General features: G+C 48.5%; 2 protein-coding genes across 2 annotated transcripts; both read left to right on the top strand.

The window, feature by feature from the left end:
- Positions 1-1,556: 1,556 nt before the first annotated feature.
- pex11g (peroxisomal biogenesis factor 11 gamma) lies at positions 1,557-4,947 on the top strand. Its single transcript, XM_007898791.2, has 4 exons — positions 1,557-1,831; positions 2,423-2,601; positions 4,000-4,071; positions 4,708-4,947. Exons 1-4 carry the CDS (start codon positions 1,589-1,591, stop codon positions 4,934-4,936), a joined length of 723 nt encoding a protein of 240 aa, XP_007896982.1. The 5' UTR covers positions 1,557-1,588; the 3' UTR covers positions 4,937-4,947.
- Positions 4,948-11,828: 6,881 nt separating this feature from the next.
- On the top strand, positions 11,829-15,632 carry LOC103181968 (ectoderm-neural cortex protein 1-like). Its single transcript, XM_007898790.2, has one exon. The coding sequence runs from the start codon at positions 11,840-11,842 to the stop codon at positions 13,607-13,609; it is 1,770 nt and encodes a 589-aa protein (XP_007896981.2). The 5' UTR covers positions 11,829-11,839; the 3' UTR covers positions 13,610-15,632.
- The last annotated feature ends 6,718 nt before the right edge of the window (positions 15,633-22,350 follow it).

Genomic DNA, 22,350 nt, shown 5'->3' with positions numbered 1-22,350 from the left:
CAGTTTACTAGAAGTCTAGTGGACTGATTTGAAGACCCTCGCTGTGACCTTCAAATAACAACGCTTGCATTTCGTAGCCTCTCCTCCTTCAAGGCCAGTCTCAAAACCTTTCTCTTTGACCGAGCCTTCAGCTCCCCTCTCGACTCTCTTCCCCCTTCTCGCTCCCTCCCATCCCTCCCCTCACCCTGACCATTTCCCCCCTCCTCGCTCCCTCCCTTCCCCTCACCCTGACCATTTTCCCAATGCTCGGGTCATGACCCAACTGTGCAGCGCCTTGGGACGTCCTCCCGACGTGAAAGGCGCTTTATAAATGGAATCTTGTTGTTGTTGTTGTTGTTGTAGTCCTGCCTCTCTACAACTCCAGTACTTCCCTCAGCCGAATTCCCACACCTGCGCCCTCAACGTAATCTTTCGAGATCCCACGCAGATAAACCCCTCGTTCACTTCCACGGGCTTTCGGGAGACATAGCTGTGCGCGAATTGGTCGCCGCACCTGCCGCTGCGCTCTTGGCTTCGAGGCCGTTTTTAAGTCCTGGACCAAATGTATTGACCCCCCAAAAAAATGACCTCCACCCTCCCCCCCCCCACCCCCGCCCTGGGTGGGGGGAGATAAGTGGGGACTCTGTGGACTTGGTGGGGAATGCACAGCAGAGTCCAGATGCTGTACATGACTCCGTCTGCTCACTCGGTTCCCATTAACCCTGTGGTGGGTTAATGCCTATGTCAACAGTTCACGGCAAATTAACTTATATTTGCTGGTTGAAAGCCTACAGTGCAAAGATCCACTAAGCCTTGGTTCTTGCCATAAAACTACTGTGTCGTGCGAAGCGGTCGTTAATTCCATTTGACGTATAATGACAATGATAATAATCCTCGTATTTGATCTGGAGCCTCGTCACGCGACTGTACGCCTTTGGGGGCCAAACGTGGCGGCCAACGGCGCGACAACCGAACAGAAAACAAAACAAATAATAAAATATTTTCCATTGGCTTTAACACTCAACACAAAAAAATAACCCTCAACACAAAAAAATAACCCTCAACACAAAAAAATAACCCTCAACACAAAAAACAGCCTCCAGTAGGGCACTGGCCATGTCCCGCCCTCTCTACTCGGATTGGTTAAGCGATACGTCCATCATTCGACTTGACGCCACGTGATTGGCTGACGGGGTCCATGACAGAGGAGTCAGCGACTGGTCGGCGGAGCTGTCAGTCAGGGACGGGTCAGCCGAAGGCGAGGCCGTCATTGGTCGCTGGCGACTGTCGGTCAAGGGCGGGCCGGGCGAGTGAGAGGCGCTGATTGGTCGGCGGCGCTGTCAGTCAGGGACGGGTCAGCCGAAGACGAGGCTGTCATTGGTCGCTGGCGACTGTCGGTCAAGGGCGGGCCAGGCGATTGAGAGGCGCTGATTGGTCGGCGGCGCTGTCAGTCAGGGACGGGTCAGCCGAAGGCGAGGCTGTCAATGGTCGCTGGCGACTGTCGGTCAAGGGCGGGCCGGGCGATTGAGAGACGCTGATTGGTCGGCGGCGCTGTCGATCAGTCGGGGGGCGGGTGCGGGGAGGGAGCGCCCCGGCGTCGGCGGTGGCCATGGAGGCGGCAGCCCAGGCGATGGAGTCCTACAGGGGCCGGGACAACGCGCTCAGGACGGCGTGTTACGCGTCGCGGCTGTTCGGCGGCCTCCTGGTGGCATCGGACGGGCCGCAGCGGGTGGCGCTGGGCCGGAGGCTGCTGCTGCTGTCGCGGGAGCTCGGCGGCTGCAGGACCGTCCTGCGCCTCTTCGACTCGCTGTCCGTGTACCTGCAGTGCCGCGAGTACGGGCTGGGCGCTCAGGTGAGAGAGCGCCTCCTCCCGCAGCGCCGCCCTGTGGCCGGTCGCGTTCTTGCATCTGAGTCAGACGGTTGTGGGTTCCCCCTCTAATGTTGAGAGCCCATAATAACACATATGTTGTCATATATTATGTACATATGACTTTACGTTATATATATGTGTGTGTGTGTGTGTACGTGACTTTACATTCATATAATATAATAATGATAATTGCACTTGATATCGCGTCATCGCGACGTCTCAAAGCGCTTCACGGAATACACTGTGAGGTGTAGTGACTGTGTGTGTGTGCTGTGGGCGAAACACGGCAGCCAATTGCGCACAAAACGGTTGTGAATTGAGCGACCGCTTCGTTGTTATCTTTTTCAAAGGGATCTAAAACGTTATATCTAATAATGTGTGTGTGTGTATATAAATACAAAAAAAATGCACGTTATAGTGTTGCTATACAGATGTAATTAGAATACCCCCCCCCGACCCCCCCCCCCCACCGCTTTCCGCCCCCTCTGCCCCCCTCCCCATTTGTGACAGCGGCCAACTTAGTCCGGGGGAGTGAGGCTGATTTTAACATCTCTTGTTCTGCCATTTCTGCAGGAAAAAGACAGTATTGTTCGCTGGAGTTCCGTGATCATAAATGCCGCAGACCAGCTCTACTATCCCTGCGAACATTTGGCCTGGGCTGCGGACACCAGCATTATCAGTATCCAGGCAGAGGGCTGGTGGACAGCCACTACATTACTGTGGGGTCTGGCACTGGCCACTGGTGTGGTGCGGTGAGTCCTAAGAATCTAGAACCTGATAAGATGCGTCTCTGCTATCTTACGTCTTGAATCTTTATATTGCTTTCATTTCCCCACTGGAGTCAGTCTTTCTTCTCTCTTTCCCCCTCCCCAACCCCCCCACCACCACCCACCCCACTCCTTCAGTGGAATTAAAGGTTGGGGTGGGAGGGGGGGGGATATCCCATAAAGAAACCCAGCCACAAAACAACAACAAATTATTGCATTTATACACTGTAGCACCTTTCACGTCGGGAGGATGTTCCAAGGTGCTGGACAGTCAAGGGTTTGCACCCGACCTGTGGACTGGAGTCGAGACGGGTGGAGACCAAGGGTGGGTGGGGGGGGGTGGGGTGGGGGGAGAGGATGACCAAAGGTGCAGGCGAAGAAATGACAGGCCTTGAAGGAGGCAAGGGAGGGAGCAAGGCGGAGGGGCTCCAGGATGGAGTTCAGAGCGTGGGTGCAGAAAGGCTAAAGGTCCGACCTCAGATAGACCTCAGACCTCAGTGGAGTGAGCAGGGTGGGGATGTGGAGTGAGCAGTGTAGGGGATGTGGAGTGAACCAGTACCCGTCGAGCGGAGGGAGTGGACAGGTTGGTAGAGTTTTAGGAGGAAACTAAACATGAAACGGAAAAATGTTTTGTTTCCAGACTGGGTGATTTGGTTATTCGAGAAGTGTTTTAGTTCTGTACGTACTACAGTATTTGCTTGGATAGACTTCGGTGGGGGGATCCTTGCCTGTGATTTGAATGGCTGCTTAGCCCTGAGCGACTGGCTGGTGCAGAAATGAAAAGCAAAGGCAAATCTGAATAGCAACGCATCGATGCTGGATGCCTTGGATCCAAAGTTACGAAGGTTGTTTTGTCAATGTGTAGCGGTGGTGTCAGTTGGTCATACTCTGGCCTTTGATCCAGAAGTTGTTTGTTCAAACTCCACATTCCAGCGCAGTCCTTGGGAAAGAGTGCTGCAATAGTGGAGGTGGCTGTTTTTCAGGTTAGATGTTAAAATCGAGGTCCTGTCTACCTGTTCGGGTGTTAAAGATCCCGTAACACTATCGGAAAAGAGAAGGGAATTTCTCCTGAGTTTACTCTCCAAATAAGTTGGTGATTTACTGAAGTATTTGTGTGCGAACATGGGGACGATTAGACGATTTGCAGTACGCAAATTGGCTGCTGCTTTTGCTGTGAATACATCTGCTAATTTATCGGATGGTTTGTGGTTATGCAGTGAATAATAATAATATTAATCCTTGCGTTTGATATAGCACCTCATCGTGTCGTTAAGAAATCCCAAAGCACTTCACGGAATATACTGTAAAGTGACTGTACAGGCAGAGGTGGGTACAAATCTCGTGTTTCAGTGACTGTTTGACATCTCATGTCTTTCTGTGCAGATCCTTCCGAGCCCTACTGCTGCTTCGCAAACGCCTGAGGAAAAGCGAGAATCGGGGTCATGTCCAAGTGGGGTACGGTGACACTACACCCGAAGGGCACTATACAAATGTAATTTGTTGTTGTTGTTGTTATGGTGGGTGTTAACCAGAGGCAGCTGGAGGCCACTCGGCTGAAGTGGTGGTCGGCTGAGCATGTGTGTAAATGGTTTCACTCCTGAAAACAACAACAAACAACAACAAACTACATTTACACAGCGCCTCTCATGTCGGGAGGACGTCCCAAGGCACTGGACAGTCAAGGAATTGCACCTGAGCTAGGGGTTGGGATCAGGAGGGGTGGAAGGCAAGGAGGGTTGGGGTAGGATGGGGTGATCGAAGAAGAGAGTGCTCGAGACTGGTCTTGAAGGAGGCAAGGGAGGGAGCGAGTGAAGGGACTGTGGGATGGAGTTCCAAAGGGTAGGGACAGAGAGGCTGAAGGCCTGACCAGCGATGGTGGGGCGGGGGCCAGGAGGGGAACATGGAACAGGCCGGAGCCTGAAAAGTGTGAAGGTGGAGCACTGTAACGGAGAAAGACTTTGGGGACTTGTTCCCCAAAAAGCGAAGGCCAATGTTGTGCAGTGTGGCGGAGCAGGCGAGAGATTTGGGACGAGGGATATCAGCCGGTGATTAGTGCCGCCCGCAGGTAAATCAAATCTCTCTTGTTTTCAGGGATTCACCAACTTTCAGCAGGAAAGTTTACAAGATGGAGGTGAGAGCAGAGATCCTGAACATCATAAGCAACCTGTCCGACCTGGGAAACGCCATCCATTGGATGCCCGCTGGATTCCTGTGGAGCGGAAAGTTCCCCGATTGGTTGGTTGGGCTGATGGGATCTGTCTCTTCCCTGATTGGTGTTTACCAAATGTCCTGCAAGAAAGACTTACGGAAAGACCTGTGATACAGACGGGTAGGGGCTGGGTGGGTGGGTGGGGAGGTGGAGAAAGAATCTCTTCCCCGTCCAGTATCTGAGGGCTCAACTCGCACAGCACCACACTTATGATAATCAACGACTCCTTGAATCATGATTGTGGGGGGAGTGAGATGCAATGACCGGTTGAATGAAGGTGAATGTAGTCAATGGGAGTAATGCATTCCCCCACACATATCCCACCACTTACATAAACACGTACACCCTTCATACACACCCACACACACACCCTCTCACACAAATACCCCATTGAGGTTCCATTGAACAGTCCCAACGCACAACTGACCCTTGAGCGCGAGACACTGCCATGCGTGGAGGGCGCTATATAAGTGCAATTTGTTGTTGAGACCAATGCTTGCGAGCTCAAGCCTTTGGTCACACTCTTCTGATCGTCCCCATGTTTACACACATTCGTCGTTCGACGATTAGCAAATCCCTCTTTGGCAATCATGGTTCCAAAAGCAATCGGAAACACTAATTGTCTTTTTAAAAAAAAGAGAAGAAAATCCTCGGTTTCAAGTTCCAGATGTTGCCTTTTTATCTCTTTGATTCCAGCCATTGATTTTAAAGCTTCGTAATCTCAGGTTTCCTATTTAAATGCTGAAGTTGATTGGGAGATGAATGGGGAGGGAGAAGCTGACCACCCTGGCCTCCGTTACACTGCACAAGCTTTGAATTTCTTCACCCACAGGACAGGCAGGCCCTGGCTAAACTATTTAGGGTTGGTAGGTGGGGGGAACGGTATTTACAAGCCCACCAATTATCACTTGACTGATGTGCTGTGATGTGACCAGGACAAAATGAACACTCGGCTTTCCTGCCACTGTTCCATCTGCACTGTTCGTAGGTGTTTGACTACGCAGCACACAATCACTACACTTTACAGTAGCTCCTGTTTGCGTCCTGTTCTCATTCTCAGCTGGTTTGCTTGTGCTCCGAAATGCATCGCTGTGCCAATGAAATCCCTTGCGATTGTCAGATGTATTTGCACAGATTAAATAATAATAATAATAATAATATTAAAGAATGAATGTTTAAAAAAACACACACGTCCCATTCATGTTTGGACCAGGCTGTTTGCTCGACGGGTCGGTCTTTCGTGCCAGACTTTGCCGACCGGGAATTCCTGGTGGTGGAACTCGCATAAAATCAGGATTGGGAAAGAGAGGAAATCGTCTCAACTTTTTACGGTGAGTCGGCCAACAAGAGAATGTGCAACAAGATAATATTTAATCAAGAAGACAACCTGAGAAACACACTACTCGTTGAACGTGGACTTGCCTAGGATTTTTAGTCCTCAATGGCCCCTTGACCTGCCATGTGTGCCAATTGAACTACAATTCGTAACCTGCTTCACTAGAGGGCACCATCGGCCAATGATTCACTTGAGTTGAACGATTTGACGTGAAGGTGCGTCAAGGGGAACGTTTGCTTGAGAACTGGCCAGCCCAATATTTACTGGCGGTCTGATTGGCATTGAAGAGGTGCGTTATGCGGTGGTGTGGGGGGGTGGCGGTGGTGGGGGAGGCATAGAATCGTAGAAATTTACAGCATAGAAGGACGCCTTTTACATCAGCACCCTGGGACATCTTTCCGACGTGAAGGGCGCTGTGCAAGTGTCACTTGTTGTTATTTCCGCCCCCATTGTGCCAATCGATCGGCTATCCGTTTAATCTCACTCCTCAGGTGGAGGAGATGTCACTTGCATTGGACGTAACTGAATACAATTGTTTAGCTGTGCGCGATTTGACGTAATCTGTTATTTACACGATGCATTTGGCATTATGAGGGGTTTGATAAGGTTACAGTAAACAGAAACCACTTCCAAGCAGTTGGTCAGTTGGTGAGTCAGTAACCGCAGGGCATACATTTTAAATCATTACCAAAAAACAAAGGGAGTGGTTAATTTGTTTAACATCGGAGTTTATTCAGACACGGCATTATTATTAAGGAATGCCCTCCAATGCTGTCACTCACATCCTTGGCTTCCCATCAAGTTGAAAATATTCTCATTTTTCGCCTTTAAATCCCAGCCCACCCGACCTCTGCAACCACCTTCAACCCTTCCAACCCGGCTGTTCCTTTCACACAACAAGCATCAACCTGCTTCACGTCCCCCACCCTATCCGCCACACCACCACTGGTGAACAGACTATGAACATAGGAAGTGCTCGACAAAAAAAAACCCAAGTCCATCCAGTTCACCTTCCCGGCAATCGCATGCACATGTCATGTCCTTAACTACTCATATACTCACTATACACAAAATATTATTTCCTGAAAGAAAATCTTATCTCATTTGCATTTCGAAGAGTCAACACTTTCTGCTCCCACCGTTTCCCGAGGGAGCCTGCTCCATAGACTTAATAATAATAATAATAATAATAATAATCCTTGCATTTGATATAGCGCTTTTCACGTCGGGAGGACATCCCAAAGAGCTTCACAGAACACTGTAAAGTGAATTGACTATATTTGTGGGCGAACGCGGCAGCCAATTGCGCACAGCAATGTCCCACAAACAGTCATGGATTGAAAATGACCAATTTATTATTGTTTTTGGTTTTGGAGGGATTATTATTAGGCTCTGTGTGGAGTAAGGAAACTTGCCCGAGGTTTCGCCCTCTGCCTGGAATTGAACTCAGGTCTCTCGCTTGCAAAGCGAGTGCTCTAACCACTGAGCTACAGGACTCCACAAATAATAATTTGGCCACTCAATCCACGACTCTTTGCGGGACGCTGCCGCGCGCAATTGGCTGCCGAGCTGCGCCCACAGAACATTGCAGACGATTCGCTCTCACGGTGCATTCTGCGAAGCGCTCTGAGGCGTCGCGAAGACGCGATAAGGTGCTGCATCAGTCGCGAGGGCTATAACCACCGCAGAATACGCGGGGCAGCGCTTAAGGTGGGATCAATAACAGAATCCACGTATTATTTCCCTGCGATTAAAGCCTTTTTTTTTAAATGGGTCGGAGACGGAGAGAGACCCTTGAGATGGACCAAGTTCTCTCGGCTGTGTTTGGCTGTGGGATTGGTTTCCTTCTCTCCCAGTGGGTGGAGAGAGAGAGAGAGAGAGAAAGCCTTGGGGCAATAAATCAACCTCTTTCCCAACAAGTCCAGACGAGCAGAGAAACAGGAGAGATCAGAGAGAAGAGGAGCTGATCAGAAACCAAAGATTGTTTCCCAAACATCCACCCAAAGGGGTTACAAAGTCGTTCGTTTGTTGCAAAAAAAGGAAAAAACAAAATACAGATACTTTCTCTTTCCCTTTGATTTGTTTTTCAACCCTTCGAAATGGTTGGTTTGTGAACATCGTCCAACCTTGTGTGGTGGTGTGTGTCCCTTTCTGTCTGGGGGCTGAAGGAGGTGAGAGAGAGAGAGAGAGAGAGAGGGGGAGAAAGGAAAAAAAAAGGTAAGTTTCGATGGTTTTCACATTTTCACAGCATTTGATTTTTTTTAAAGAAAAAAAGGAAAATCATTGTGCAATTCATAATTACGTGTCAGGTTTTTTTTAACAGCTTAAGACTCTTCTCTCTCTCTCCCTCTCTCTCTCTCTCTCTCTTCCAATTGCTAAAATAATAATTCTTAATTAAAATAGGCTGTTTGCTGTAGGGGTTGGGGGGGGGGTGGTATTTTTTTGTGGGTGGAGGGGATCTCAGTTTAATGCTGTGTGGAAGCTCAGTTTGCATAGGAAAAGTGCTGGGTTTGTGAGCAGGTTTTTTATTTTTTTAAAAAATAATTCTTGAGCCACCACAATGATTTGTAAATCTTGGTGAGTGAGATCCAAGTGCTGGAGTCAGAGTTTCTTCATGCAATTTGCTGCAGGGTTTAGTGTTTTTGTGGAAGCTCAGCTTGAGGCTGGTGAGCTGAACAGTGAAAGGTTTCTGAGCCAACACAGTGATCTGGTTTAATGAGATCCCCAAACTGTTTTAAAGAGCCATTTAAAACCCACTCTTTATTCCCCTTTCTCTCCCTCTCTCCGCTCATCTTCTTTAAATCTGCCCCACAGAATGGAATGGCGGTGCTCTTAAACAACTGGGGTCTAATGTGCGGTATTTCTTAACAGGATTCCTTAACAAAGAAGCCAGTTAGAATCTGCCCTATCCTGGGGAGCGCGAGGAGGTACAGACAGCATTTCCTGCTTTCGCTGGGAGAAAGGCCGGCTGTGCAACATCAAATCCAGTCCTTCCTCTGCCTTTCAGACCATTTTTCTCCTTTGTTGTCTCTCTTTTTTTTTCCGCTCTACTTCACAGTAAAATCCTGTGAAGCGCTTTAGGATGTCCTCTCGACGTGCAAGGCGCTACACCAAAAGCAAGGATTATTGTTATTGTTGATAGTCGATTGGCGAGTCGCTCTCTGGGGGTCATAAATCCCATCCGAAAAGTAAAATGATAATAATTTGGTCACTGAATCCACAACGGTTTGTGGGACGCTGCTGTGCTCAGCTGGCTGCCTCCTTTCACCCACTAAATATACCGCCAATTCACTTTACAGTATATTCTGTGAAGCGCTTTGAGACGCCTCAGTGATGTGATAAGGCGCTCTATTAAATGCAACGATTATTATTAAAATTGGACCTCTGAGATTCACTAAGACACTGACGCTTGCGAGGCCCTGTTGTAGCGTTAAACACCACAAAAAAAACTTTCTTTGGTTTTAATTTTAGAATATTTATCCCATTCTTCTAACATTGAAACACAGAAAGCCTCTGGAGTGCAGTTTGCAATTCCTTGCATTGTTTAAGCTCTTGTCTGAACTTCCTGGGAGTGGGTTTGAATGAGATATTTGAATGGGATGTTTCCTGTGTGTCTTGACAGATGTTTTTCGTTTTAAAGACATTTGTTCCCAAACTTTTGAATGTTGTACCGGCAAATGCTTTTAAATAATATTTATTATTTTTATGGGGAAATCCGGAGCTGATGGCCTGCAGTGGTTGCGATGGAGCAGGGAAACGAAAGAGTCACCAATTTGATGCAGTGGAGAGGGAGAGGGTGCAGGTCAATGGATCTGGAGCTTGGGAGGAATTAAGAGGAACTTTCATAGCCTCTAATAGCCAGGCTGGGAGGACATGTGTCGGTTGAAGCCAGGCAGGCACACAGTGAGAGCTAAGCCACTGTTAGTGATGGACTGCCTCTTCAATTGGCGGTGTCTAGGTCTAAAATAATAATAATCCTTGCATTTGATAAAGCGCCTTATCACGCCATAGAGTCGTCTCAAAGCGCTTCACAGGATAATGCTGTAAAGGGGAGTGACCGTGTATTTTCTGGGCGAAACACGGCAGCCAGTTGTGCACAGCAGCGTCCCACAAACAGCATAAACTCTGGTGCGTGGGGAGCTCCTAACTGCAGTTTAACTATTATCCATTAATCTACAGAACCCGGTTGTGGAGTCCTGTAGCTCAGTGGTTAGAGCACTCGCTTTGCAAGTGAGAGACCTGAGTTCAATTCCAGGCAGAGGGCGAAACCTTGGGCAAGTTTCCTTACTCCACACAGAGCCTAATAATAATCCCTCCAAAAACCAAAAACAATAATAAATTGGTCATTTTCAATCTACGACTGTTTGTGGGACATTGCTGTGCGCAATTGGCTGCCGCGTTCGCCCACAAATATACAGTCAATTCACTTTACAGTGTGTTCTGTGAAGCGCTTTGGGACGTCCTCCCGACGTGAAAAGCGCTATATCAAATGCAAGGATTATTATTATTATTATTAATGGAACAACAGAAGGCAGGTCACATTGCACTTTATAATCTTGTCTATTTGATCATTTCTTACACTGGTCCCCTAGTATAATAATAACCCTTACATTTGAGATGGCGCCTTATCACGTCATCGAGACGTCTCAAAGCGCTTCACAGGATATACTTTAAAGCGAATTGACTGTGCATTTTGTGGCCGAAATTATCGCAGAGAAACTGTTGTTGTGCCCATTGCCTCCAGCCTCCCTCTCGGGCCTGGAACACTTGGTTGGCGTGTAATTATTAACATTGGAAAGCTTTTCTGTGAAGATGGGGGAAACAGGAAGCGGTGTGAGCTGTGGAATGTTCCTGCGTTGACAGACGGCACTTCAGAGGTGCCGACACATGTTGAAAAGGGCCACTTTAATCTTCAAAAGGGTTGATTACTGCCCTGGGAGAAAGACTTAAGGGGCAGCTTTTAAACACCAAGGCAAATTCCTTCGATCCTTTTAAATCATCCCGTCAAAATCTGTGGTGGTACTGCCTTTTATCTGCCAGGCACTGCAGTGGATACATCTCAGTAGAGGTAGCAGCTCAGCTCAAACACGTTCGTTCTCCTCTCTGGGTCATTAAGGTTGTAGGTTCAAGCCCTTTGACTGTACTTGAGCTTGTAGTCTCGGCTGGCGCTTCAGCTTAGTACTCGGGGGAGTCCAGAAAAACCTGGAAACACACTGCCGATCGAACACGGACCAGTGAGAATGTTTTGGGGTCATTTCCTGCCCGCGGGCCACGAGCTAGTCATTACCTCGCAAGACTGTCAGCTCAAAGCCCCATGGGGTGGGGCGGTGGTGGTGGGGGGCTTTAACCTAGCGGTAGGAGTGTGGAATTCTCTCCACGGTTGGTTGTCCAGCCGGCAACTCTGTGTACATGGGTGGCTTTTGATCTATAAATGCAAGGTGTTACTTTTGTTATTACATGCATGAACAGGAGGAGGCCATTCAGCCCCTCGAGCCTGTTCCGCCATGTTGTGAGATCATGGCTGATCTGAACCTCAAGTCCCAATTAATTTTTTGAAACGCTTTTGAAATCAATTAATTAATTTAAATGTATTGTTCTCTCTCTTTTTCTCTCTCTCACTCGTTCTCTCTCTCTCTCTCTCTCTCTGTCTCCCTCTCTTGCAGCCGGTGCGAACGGTGATGTCGGTGACGGTGCACGAGAACCGCAAGTCTCGCTCCAGCTCGGGCTCCATGAACATCCAGCTGTTCCACAAGCCTTCGCACTCGGACAGCCTCCTGACACAGCTCAACCTGCTGCGCAAGAGGCGCCTCTTCACGGACGTGGTGCTGTGGGCGGGCGGCCGGGACTTCCACTGCCACCGGGCAGTGCTGGCCTCCTGCAGCCGCTACTTCGAGGCCATGTTCTCGGGCGGCATGAAGGAGAGCCAGGACAGCAGCGTGGATTTCCACGACTCGTTGCACCCGGAGGTGCTCGAGCTCCTGCTGGACTATGCGTACTCAGCCCGAGTCCTGATCAATGAGGAGAATGCGGAGTCCCTGCTGGAGGCCAGCGACATGCTTCAGTTCCACGACATCCGAGAGGCCTCGGCCGAGTTCCTCGAGAGAAACCTTCACCCCATGAACTGCCTGGGGATGATGCTCCTCTCGGACGCCCACCGCTGTGACCGCCTCTTCGACTTGTCCTGGCAGATGTGCCTGGCCAACTTCGCCGCCCTGGGCCACACCGAGGACTTCCTGCGGTTGCCCAAGGACAAGCTGGCGCAGCTCATGCTGAGCGAGGAACTGCAGGTGGAGGACGAGAGCCTTGTGTACGAGGCCGCCATGGGCTGGGTCAAGTTCGACGCCGACCGCAGACGCGAGCACTTGGCCGAGCTACTGAGCTGCGTGCGGTTGGCCTTACTGCCCGAGAGCTACCTGTGCGACAAGGTGGCCCGCGAGGAGTTGGTGGTCGGACACAAACTGGGCGCCGCCATCGTCCAGGAGGCCGTGCATTGCAAGCTGAGGATCCTCCAGAACGACGGGCTGGTCACTTTGCCATGCGCCAAGCCCCGGCAGGTCAGCCACGACCTGTTCCTGCTGGGCGGCCAGACCTTCGTGTGCGACAAGGTCTACGCGGTCGACCGCAAGACCAAGGCCGTCATCCCCAGGGCTGAGGTCCCCAGCCCCCGCAAGGAGTGCAGCGCCTGTGCCCTCGGCTGCAAGGTGTACGTGACGGGGGGCCGGGGCCCTGAAAACGGGGTCTCCAAGGACGTGTGGGTGTACGACACGCTGCACGATGAGTGGACCCGCGCGGCGCCCATGCTGCTGGCCCGCTACGGGCACGGCTCGGCTGAGCTGGGCCACTGCGTGTACGTAGTCGGGGGCCACACAGCCGTCTCGGTCTCCTTCCCGGCCTCGCCTTCCGTCTCGCTCAAGCAGGTGGAGCATTACGACCCGCAGACCGACAAGTGGTCGCTGGTGGCCCCGGTGCGCGAGGGTGTGAGCAACGCGGCCGTGGTGGGCGCCAAGGGGCGCCTCTTCGTGTTCGGAGGCACCAGCCTGAACCGCGACAAGCCACCTCGGGTGCAGTGCTTCGAGCCGGCAGCCAACCGCTGGACCGTGGCAGCCAACTGCCCGCAGCCCTGGCGCTGCACCTCAGCCGCCGTGGCCGGGGAGCACGTGGTGGTGATCGGAGGCGACACCGAGTTCTCGGCCAGCTCGGCCTACCGCTTCAACTGCGAGACCTACCAGTGGTCGCGCTTCGGGGACGTGGCGGCCCGAAGGGTCAGCTGCCACGCGGTGGCCTCGGGCTGCCGGCTCTACGTGGTGGGGGGCTACTCCGGAGCCCAGCGCTGCAAGACCCTGGACTGTTACGACTCGTCCACCGACACCTGGAGCAACGTGACCACCGTACCTTACTCGCTCATCCCCTCCGCCTTCGTCAGCACCTGGAGGTACCTGGCCACCTAGAGGGAACGTGAGCGTGAACCCCCGAATAGAGGTGGTGGTGGGGGGACACACGCACGTCTGTGGGAGGAAGGATTGAACTCGCCACCGTTCCCGTTGTACTTGGAGGAACTTAAGGACGTGAGAACTTTGCCGAGCGAAGGAAGACCCAGGTCCCATCAGCTCCGCCTGCCACCATCCAGCTCGACATGTGGTTTAAACCTGTTGGATTTTCATAGCTGTGGATTTTCTCTCGACGAGTGCGTCGGTCCATAGAATTTCGTCGTTTCTTGCGCTGGTTTCTTGCTGAACGCACGGCTGGGGCACATTTGGCCCCAGCGTGTATTCCGTTCCGATGGCAAGCGAATTTCAGAGCATAGGTGGAGTTCAGTCCTAGTCTAGTTTAGATACTCTTGAGCCCCTTGTGTTGGGTTTCTGTACGTCTCACATACCTGGCTGAGCCCACCCCCAAAACAAAATACTGTACTGCTCTCTGGTTCTGCTCTCCGCATTTCCAAAGGCTCATGGGCTCCTGGTATTGTACACAGCACTTTATATTCCCGTTTATATTTATTTAGGGCAGTTTAAGGTGTATTATGCGCCGTTTGCAGAGGAAGTACAGGTACCCTTACTGTCGATGAGCGAAGGAATGAAAAGGATTGATGAATTGAGGCCACTGATAACTCGTGTTAGACATCCGTTAGCACATAATACAGTTTACCTCAATAAGAACGTATGGTTAGAATTTTAGGAGGAGAGGCGCCTTAAGCTATTTGACGGTGATTTTGGAGTTCGTGGCACAGTTGGCTGGGTCGTACTGTAACGAGGAGTGAAGTGTTTCAGCCTTGTGTTCAGCAAATAAATGTTTGGTCTTGCAGCTGTTTCTCACCATTGCCTCGGACAGAATCGGTACATTCGGAGCTTGTGTGTTCAACCTTGACTGGACTATTTTTGTGTCGATTAGTGGTGTCGAGGTTTTTATTTTGCTGAGTTCCTTAACGTTGGAATCCGGGCATCCATGGACTCAAACCACGTGAATCGATCAGTTTTCTTCGGTGTGATGGTGGGGTGGGAGTGGGCGGTTTCCCCTCAAGTTAGAGTGAAGTAGTTCCTGTTACAGGATGGAATCACCCCCCACCAACCACTTCTTTTCTTGATTATGAAATCGTGCAAAATTGGCTTGAGTGACATTTTGCCACAGTAAAGTGGGAGGAAACCCACAATATCTTTTTAGTACAATCAGACTAGACTGACCTGTGTTATGTGAGTAGGAAGTTGATTTATTTTTCTCCCCAACACACAAAAAAACGATGCCATTTTTGAGGCAACTATTTGTCAAAAAGTGATGCGTGTTTTTCTCTGTAAATAATTTTCTTCCAAATAATTCGTGGGTTTTTTTTTTTGCTTCCTGGAGCCGACACTTAGCTTTCCTCTCGCTGCCCACCACTAGTTTGCTGAATTTATCCGCAATTTCACTCGTTTTCACGTACATATAAACCCCTAAATTTGTGCAGTTTTTTTTTCTATATTATTCAATTTAATTTATCTCCATTGTACAGATCTCTCGGTGGTGGAGGGGAAGAGAGGGAGGAGAGAGAGAGACAGGTTTAGAAACTAAATGAAGGAGTTTGACTGGAAGTTTATTGTGTTGTCTGTTGGGATTTAGTTTTTGGTGGGAGGTGGGGAAGAGAGAGAGAGAGAGAAGGGCGTCTCATGATATTAACACATCAACTCTCCCTTCCTCGAGACTATTGATAGCTTCTGACTGCATTTTTGCTCAATGTGATAATATTACATGGTGCATTTTTTTCCCCCTTTTCGTCAATGTATGTCCTTACAACAAACTGGATTCTTGAATTGGTTCTATTACACTGAATCATGGAACAGTACCTTCTCTCTCTCTCTCTCTCTCCGTAGCAGCTGCAGAGTGAGTGATACGGTCCTTTCTCATTTTAATTAAGTCTGGTTAATACTCTTTTATTTGTTCTGTGTGACAGCCAATGGCTACAAAAACTTTCAGTAATAAAAAAAAACACCTTGTTTTTTTAAAAAAAAACACACTTCTCATCATTTGTCTCTCTTTTTTTTTAAATTCAAAGTTCAGAGGCCGCAGCAACTTCTAGGGTTCGGGAAAGTCTTGGCGCTGTTGCTTCAGGAGAATGAGACAGTGTGTGCGCGTGTGTGTGTGTGTGGTGAGGTCTTGTCTAGGGAACCTGTCTGTAGGGGGGCGGTGGTGGGGGAAGTTGGATGTGTGCATGTTATGTGTAGGAGAGAAGCTGTCTTTCAATATTAAACAGATGTGCCTTTGTACACAGTAAGGCTGGAGGCGATTTCCTGAGGTTGATCGAGCTCTCTCTTGCTCCCGCTCCCCCCAGCTCGCCTCTCGATCCTTTGTTCCTTCAGTCGCTCGCAGCTTTGTCCTTCCCCGCTTTTGTATCTTGCAGTTTGTTGCTGCAGTTCCCCTATATTCCCCCCTCCCCTCTTGGAGATGCCAGTCTAAAAGACTGAGCTGCCCCCTTGCAGCTGCCATCCATTCCAACTTTAAAACAACAACGAATTGAATCTATATACGGCGCCTTCCGTGTCAGGAGGACATTCCAAGGCACTGGATAATGAGGGGTTTGCACTCGTGCCTTGGACAGAATCCACGTCCAACTCCTCACCTGGTCCGGATAATAACGACGACAACAACTTGCATTTATGTAGCATAAGAACATAAGAGCAGGTGTAGGGCGTTCGGCCCCTCTAGCCTGCCCCGCCATTCAATAAGATCATGGCTGATCTATTCTAACTCCACCTACTCACCTTATCCCCGTATCCCTTAATCCCTTTATCTACAAGAAATCTATCAATCTCAGCGTCCTTCAACTTTTAGATCCTTTCCAAAAGGAATAAGGATGTGAAAGGGGTTGGGAAACGTGAGGCAGATCTCGGCAGGTTCCCAGCATCAGTAGCTGCCACTGGGCTCTTGCAGGTTGAAGTGTGTCTGCGTAGTGACTGACAATGGCTAGTGAGGTCAGTCCACTTCATCTTGCAGCTGCCTGTCACAACTTCTAATGCTCTCCCTGCCTTCAAAAACCTGAAAACAAGGCCTCTTCCAATCTCCCACTTACCTCCAATAGACACAGTCACTGCACTTTCCAGTAAAATCCTGTGAAGCGCTTTGAGATATCTTGATGTAAGGCTCTATATCAAATGCAAAGATTATTTCCCTGCTCAATCGGGTCCCTGAAACATTTTTGGAGAGATTTTTTTTAACACGAAGACATTCTATATTTGTCTACAAAATACACAGTCTCTACACTTTACAGTAAACTCCTGTGAAGTGATTTTTGAGAGCTCTTGAGGATGTGATACGGTGCTAGATTGAAGGCAAGGATTATTTTTTCAATGCTAGTTATTGTTGACTCCTATTAGAGTGATAATGTATAACTAAACCTCATCCCTATAAAGCAACACGAGATGTCAAGCGACTGCCAGGATGGTGGAAGGCGAACTAAATGAGCTTTGGTCTTCTTTCGCCAGCAAATTCTTATGTTCTTATGTACACTGGCTGGGAAATTGTGTATTTAAACGTGTAAACGTGTAGCACACATGCCAGGGGCATGTGAAAGTCTACACCCAATTTACCTGAAAATGCAGGGAGGAGTGAGTAGGACAACCGTAAAACGTCACAGTAGCAAAGGTTAAGTCAAGGTTGGGTTTTAATTGTATAATCGATCAATGTCTTGATTGAAAACAAAGCGTTGGGAATGTGAGGTATGGGGAAGATGTGGGCAATGAGACATCACGGAGCACAGCTCAGTCTCAGTCACACAGTCACACCGAGCCCTAGCCACAGGCTGTAACGTCATACACATCACGGTGCGGGGGGAAGAGATGATAATTATTTTTCTAAATAAAAATTTATTTTCTCAGTAGGTACTTCCCTTTTCCTGGAGCTCATTTCCCACAGACAGGATTCAAATACAAGATGCAAATAAGCTGTATCGCTGTTCTCTTTCCCAGCGCGCGTGTGTGTGTGTATGTCTCTTTCTCCATATGCCCCTCACTCTAATTTCCCTGCTGCAGGAGTTCAATTTAACATTACATCCTACAGTATATCAAATGCAAGGATTATCATTAGTGTTACTATGGCTATTCGTGGGACCTCACTATGAGCAAACCAGACACTCCATTTATCCATGAGATCAACAATTATGCCCATCAGGTTTGGATCCGATCAGCTTAATTCATTTGCGACAAATTATCTGCTGAAGAGTTTCGACGTTTGTAAACGCTGCATTAAATAGAGGGATTTATTTCTGAGAAGTATGAGAGAGAAGGGAGGAACGTACCTGCACAGCCACTCAATCCCCAGGGCAAAGAGTGAACAATAGCCATCTGTCAGCAGCGCCTCAATTACACAAGATAAACCGGTTTGTAAATGCAAGGTCTATAATCACAGCCAGTGACAGCGACAGAGAAATGGGTAGTCAGAATCACGTGGATTGTTACAGCTCAGGAACAGGCCTTTGAGCCCAACCAGGCCATACAGTTTCATTTACTCTCCACCCAAGCTCTAACCTTTCTCATTCCCCTCTCCCAACCCCATCCATTCCCTTCTCCCTCATGTACGCGTCAAGTTTCCTCTTAAATATTCGATCCACGGACGTTTGTGGGACGCTGCTGTGCGCAATTGGCTGCCGCGTTTCGCCCACAAAACACACGGTCAATTCACTTTACAGTATATTCAGTGAAGCGCTTAAAGCCGTCTCAACAACATGATAAGGCGCTGTATCAAATGCAAGGATTATTATTATGAAATACATTTGTGCTTTCTTCTTCAACCACAGTGAGTTCCACATTCTCACCACCACTGGACAAAAGAGGTTCTTCCTAAACTCCCTCATATATCGGATACTAGTTATCTTGATATTCACGCCCCGTGTTTTAGACTCAACGACAAATGGAAACGGTGTATAAAGGACCACCTTAAAAAATCAATCCTCAACATTGATCAGGTGCCTGCTTAGTCACAGGAAATGGACACACAGGGTTGATATCAAGCTCTGGCTACAGTAATGTTTCCTCCCATTAACTGGAGCAAAGGCCTTTTTTTTGTCACCTTTGTCACTTGAATGATTAAGAAGGTGGGGAACTGAGCCAAGTCTAACCCCAGGTCAGGAACCAATGATGGACTCAGCTACTCCGGATTAAAACAGGAGCCAATGGACTTCTTTAGACACCTGGCAACCTGCCTGTAATAATGCTAACAGGCTCAGCCAGTCAATGGTCAGAGGGAGTCAGCAAACCGAAACCAATGAAGCCATTTATTGCTTGCTTTCCAGAAATCATTAACCAAGCAAGGTTGTTCATTTCAAATTAATATTTTATTTCAGATCAGTCATCAGATCAGTAGTGTTGGTATTCTTGCTAGCAAGCAAAATAAATGAGCATCTCGATTGAATGGTTTAAGGAGGGAGGGGGAGGGTTGACTGCAGAGAAGTTAGGATCCTGACCAATGTTGACTCAGATCAGTCGAGGAACTGAAAATGTTCCAGCTTTATTACACCAACTAATAAAATAGTCATTTTGCACTTGATAATTGCTAAAAGATAATTGATCTTGCTCTTAATCTCGCATCGCGTGCAATATTCGAAAGGTCGTGAGGGGAGGAGAGGGCAGGGGAGCCAGGCAGTCGGAACCTGGGAGATAACAGGGCGACATAACAGGAAAACTTTTAACACCGCAAATGGCGGCAAGAGAGTTGTGTTAGAACGAACCTGCGAAAAGGGTCTGGTTGAAATGAGGGCAAACCCATCTCGGTCTGACCCTGCCTACACTCAGGGATACAGAGATGGTGCGCGGAGCAGAGCAGGAAGAGCTTTCATCGAATGGGCAAAACAGTGTTTCAGCACCGGGCAAATATTCTACCCTTCTCCATCCAACCTCACTGCCCAGAATTGTTTAAGTGTTTATGCACAAATTAATCAGAGCGTTTTGAGCTACAACACTTGATATTTGGTGCCCACAGTTCATAGATGAGTCCTGCACGGTATTGGTTAGAGCACTCGCCTTGCAAGCGAGAAGACCTGGGTTCAAAACCTAGGACAAAACCTTAGGCAAGTTTCCTTACTCCACATGCCTTTGCTTACCTCGCAGTGGGACAATGCCATGCACAATTCGCTGCCCCGCGTTTCACCCACAAAATATACAGTCAATTCACTTTACAGCACATCCTGTGAAGCTCTTCGACACGTCTCAATGACACGATAAGGCGCTGTATCAAATGCAAGGATTATTATTATTATAGATGGAGCGAGGGTGGGGGAGGGCAGGGGAAAGGTGGGAGTGGGGTCTCCTGAGGAAGAATGACCTCGAGGAGTAAAAGGGGCGATGAGAATTGATTTCAACACACTGAGGACACAGGGAGAAGAGTTTGCAGGGACTTTGCAAGTATCAGTCAGTCTCGCTCAACTGCATGCACCTCTGAGTCAGAATCCTAAATTTAACAGTGCGCTGAGTGATGAGGGAATATCAAAAGGGATTTTGCTTTTCCTTTGAACCCACCTGATTTGAAGCTGCCAAAAAGGTGCTGTGAATCAGTTATTGCCTGACAGTAGAGAACATTGAATCAATGTATTTTTATTACAGTTGAAAGATTGCATTTGTCAGCATTTGGCTCCAACCAGACTGGCATTCTGGAAACCCGCTTAGTATTGTAACCAGCGATAATGATTGACACTTGTATCTCACCCCTTTCATACTGGGTACATTGCTCAATGCACTTCACAGAGATGGAGGAGAAACCGGAGCAAGGTGGGAAATGGGGAGAGGGAGGGGGGTAAAATGTGCTCCCATTTCCATCCACCCCGCTCCGCCCACTCCCCCAAATCACTCACACCTTCTACACTTATTGGGGTGATGTAATAATAATAATCCTTGCAATTGAATAAAGTCCCTGACTGTCCTGCTCCTCGGGACGTCCTCCCCACGTAAAAGGCGCTTTTTTACAAATGTAATTTGTTGTTGGTATAACAGGACGTCTCAAAGCGCTTCACAGATTTACTGTGAAATGGAGTGACTTGAGCAAGGTGGTGGGGGAGGGGGGGGGGGGGGGGTTGGCTGGCATGCAAGATGGAGCCCAGAGCTGGAAGGGGACAAGGGAAACAGTAGATAAGTATTCAGTTCTGTTTTGTGGACTGAGTTAACTGACGCAATGTAGTTCTGAGCAAAACCTAGCTTGCCTGGGCTGGAGCATTGCCAATCTACACAGATCAAACCTGTGAACACAGGTTGACTCCAGCAGGCACCTGGAGGAGCGAACAGAGATACAATTGTACCAGAAAAGCTCATACAAAGGTGAAGAAAGGCCAGCCTCGTGACTGCAAAAGGGGCAAGCCTTATTTATACAAAAAAAAACAATCAAAGAAACCAAGGATTTACTGTGTGGGAGAAAGGCGTCTTCCAGGAGGAACATATTCAATAGCAAACCGGAACTTGCGCTTGACAGCGAGCTGAGAAAGCGAGCGCTGAGATTGACATGTGAAACGATATCAGAGAACACTTCTTTACACTTAATAAGAATAATAATCCTTGCATTTGATACGGCGCCTTATCAAGTCTTCGAGACATCTCAAAGCTCGTCACAGGATATACTGGTGCTTCTGGTCAGACATGGTGTTCCATCTGACAAAACCCTTCACGACACTGAAGACAATGTGAACCTTATATAAGCAGTTTTCACACTGGGCAGCGTCTCAGAGCGTTTTACTACTCAATTCGCACAATGTACGTGTGGTTTTCAATGTGTCTGGATTAGACAGGTCACACCCTGCTCGACTAATCCCGCTCATTATTAGGCCCACAGGTACGCAAGGGTAAGAGCCAATTTTTGAGTTTGCATTGGGATAGGCTGGGATTTAAGCAGCAAATAGCATCTCAGTTAGAATCTTACGGAGGTATACAAGACAAAGCATAGGATCGGCAAAGTAAATCCAGGGTTATATTTTCTTTCAGATTCCCCAAGGGAACGGTAAATCTTTGCACAGAGGGCAATTAGGCTTGAACAGGTTTAACAGTTGATACCGTGCTTACAATCATTTAACAACAATTTACATTTATACAGTGCCTTTTACGTCGGGTGGACTAGCTTGTTAAGAACCTGCTGCACTGGGAAAGATGAGATGCAATGGGCTCAAAAATGTAAACCCAAACCCTGTCTTGAGTTCAACCACCCAGTAGAGAATTGGACTTTTTGGCCCTTTTCATATCTGATTGCAGCCAAATCTCTTGTTGGTTTTTGTTGCGTTTCCGCTCACAGTGTTCAACGGCAGTAAAGATTGCTGAAAAGATCTGTAAACGCAGGCACGCCCCAGCAATAAATCTCTAATTACTGCAGCTCATATAAACAGCTATCAGCTCCACTTATTGGACCCTTTTCAACTGCAACCACAATAACTCTATTTCCTCACTGCGAAGAAGACGCAGACTCCCAGACGCCTGGGAGACTAGCTCAGACCAGATCAGACAGTGTGTTCAGTTTATTTACCGACTCATCGCCCCCACAACCCCCAAAACCCCCACCGTTCCTACAGATAACAGCTCTGTTCAAAGATCTACATCTGTTCCCAGACGACACTGGCAACAGAATAATCTTTACCTTTCTCATCTCATGCTTAGAACATCCAAACCTCCACAGAGAATTGCTGCCCAAGTGTAGTGACTGAATTTGTAGGTAAACAGGGCAGCTGATTTGCTCACAGCAAGATCCCACACATAGC

The sequence above is a fragment of the Callorhinchus milii genome, unplaced genomic scaffold, assembly GCF_018977255.1.
Source record: "Callorhinchus milii isolate IMCB2004 unplaced genomic scaffold, IMCB_Cmil_1.0 Scaffold21, whole genome shotgun sequence".
Lineage (NCBI taxonomy): Eukaryota > Metazoa > Chordata > Chondrichthyes > Chimaeriformes > Callorhinchidae > Callorhinchus > Callorhinchus milii.
The sequence above is the reverse complement of the archived record's forward strand: the minus strand, read 5'-3'. Positions and strand labels throughout refer to the sequence as shown.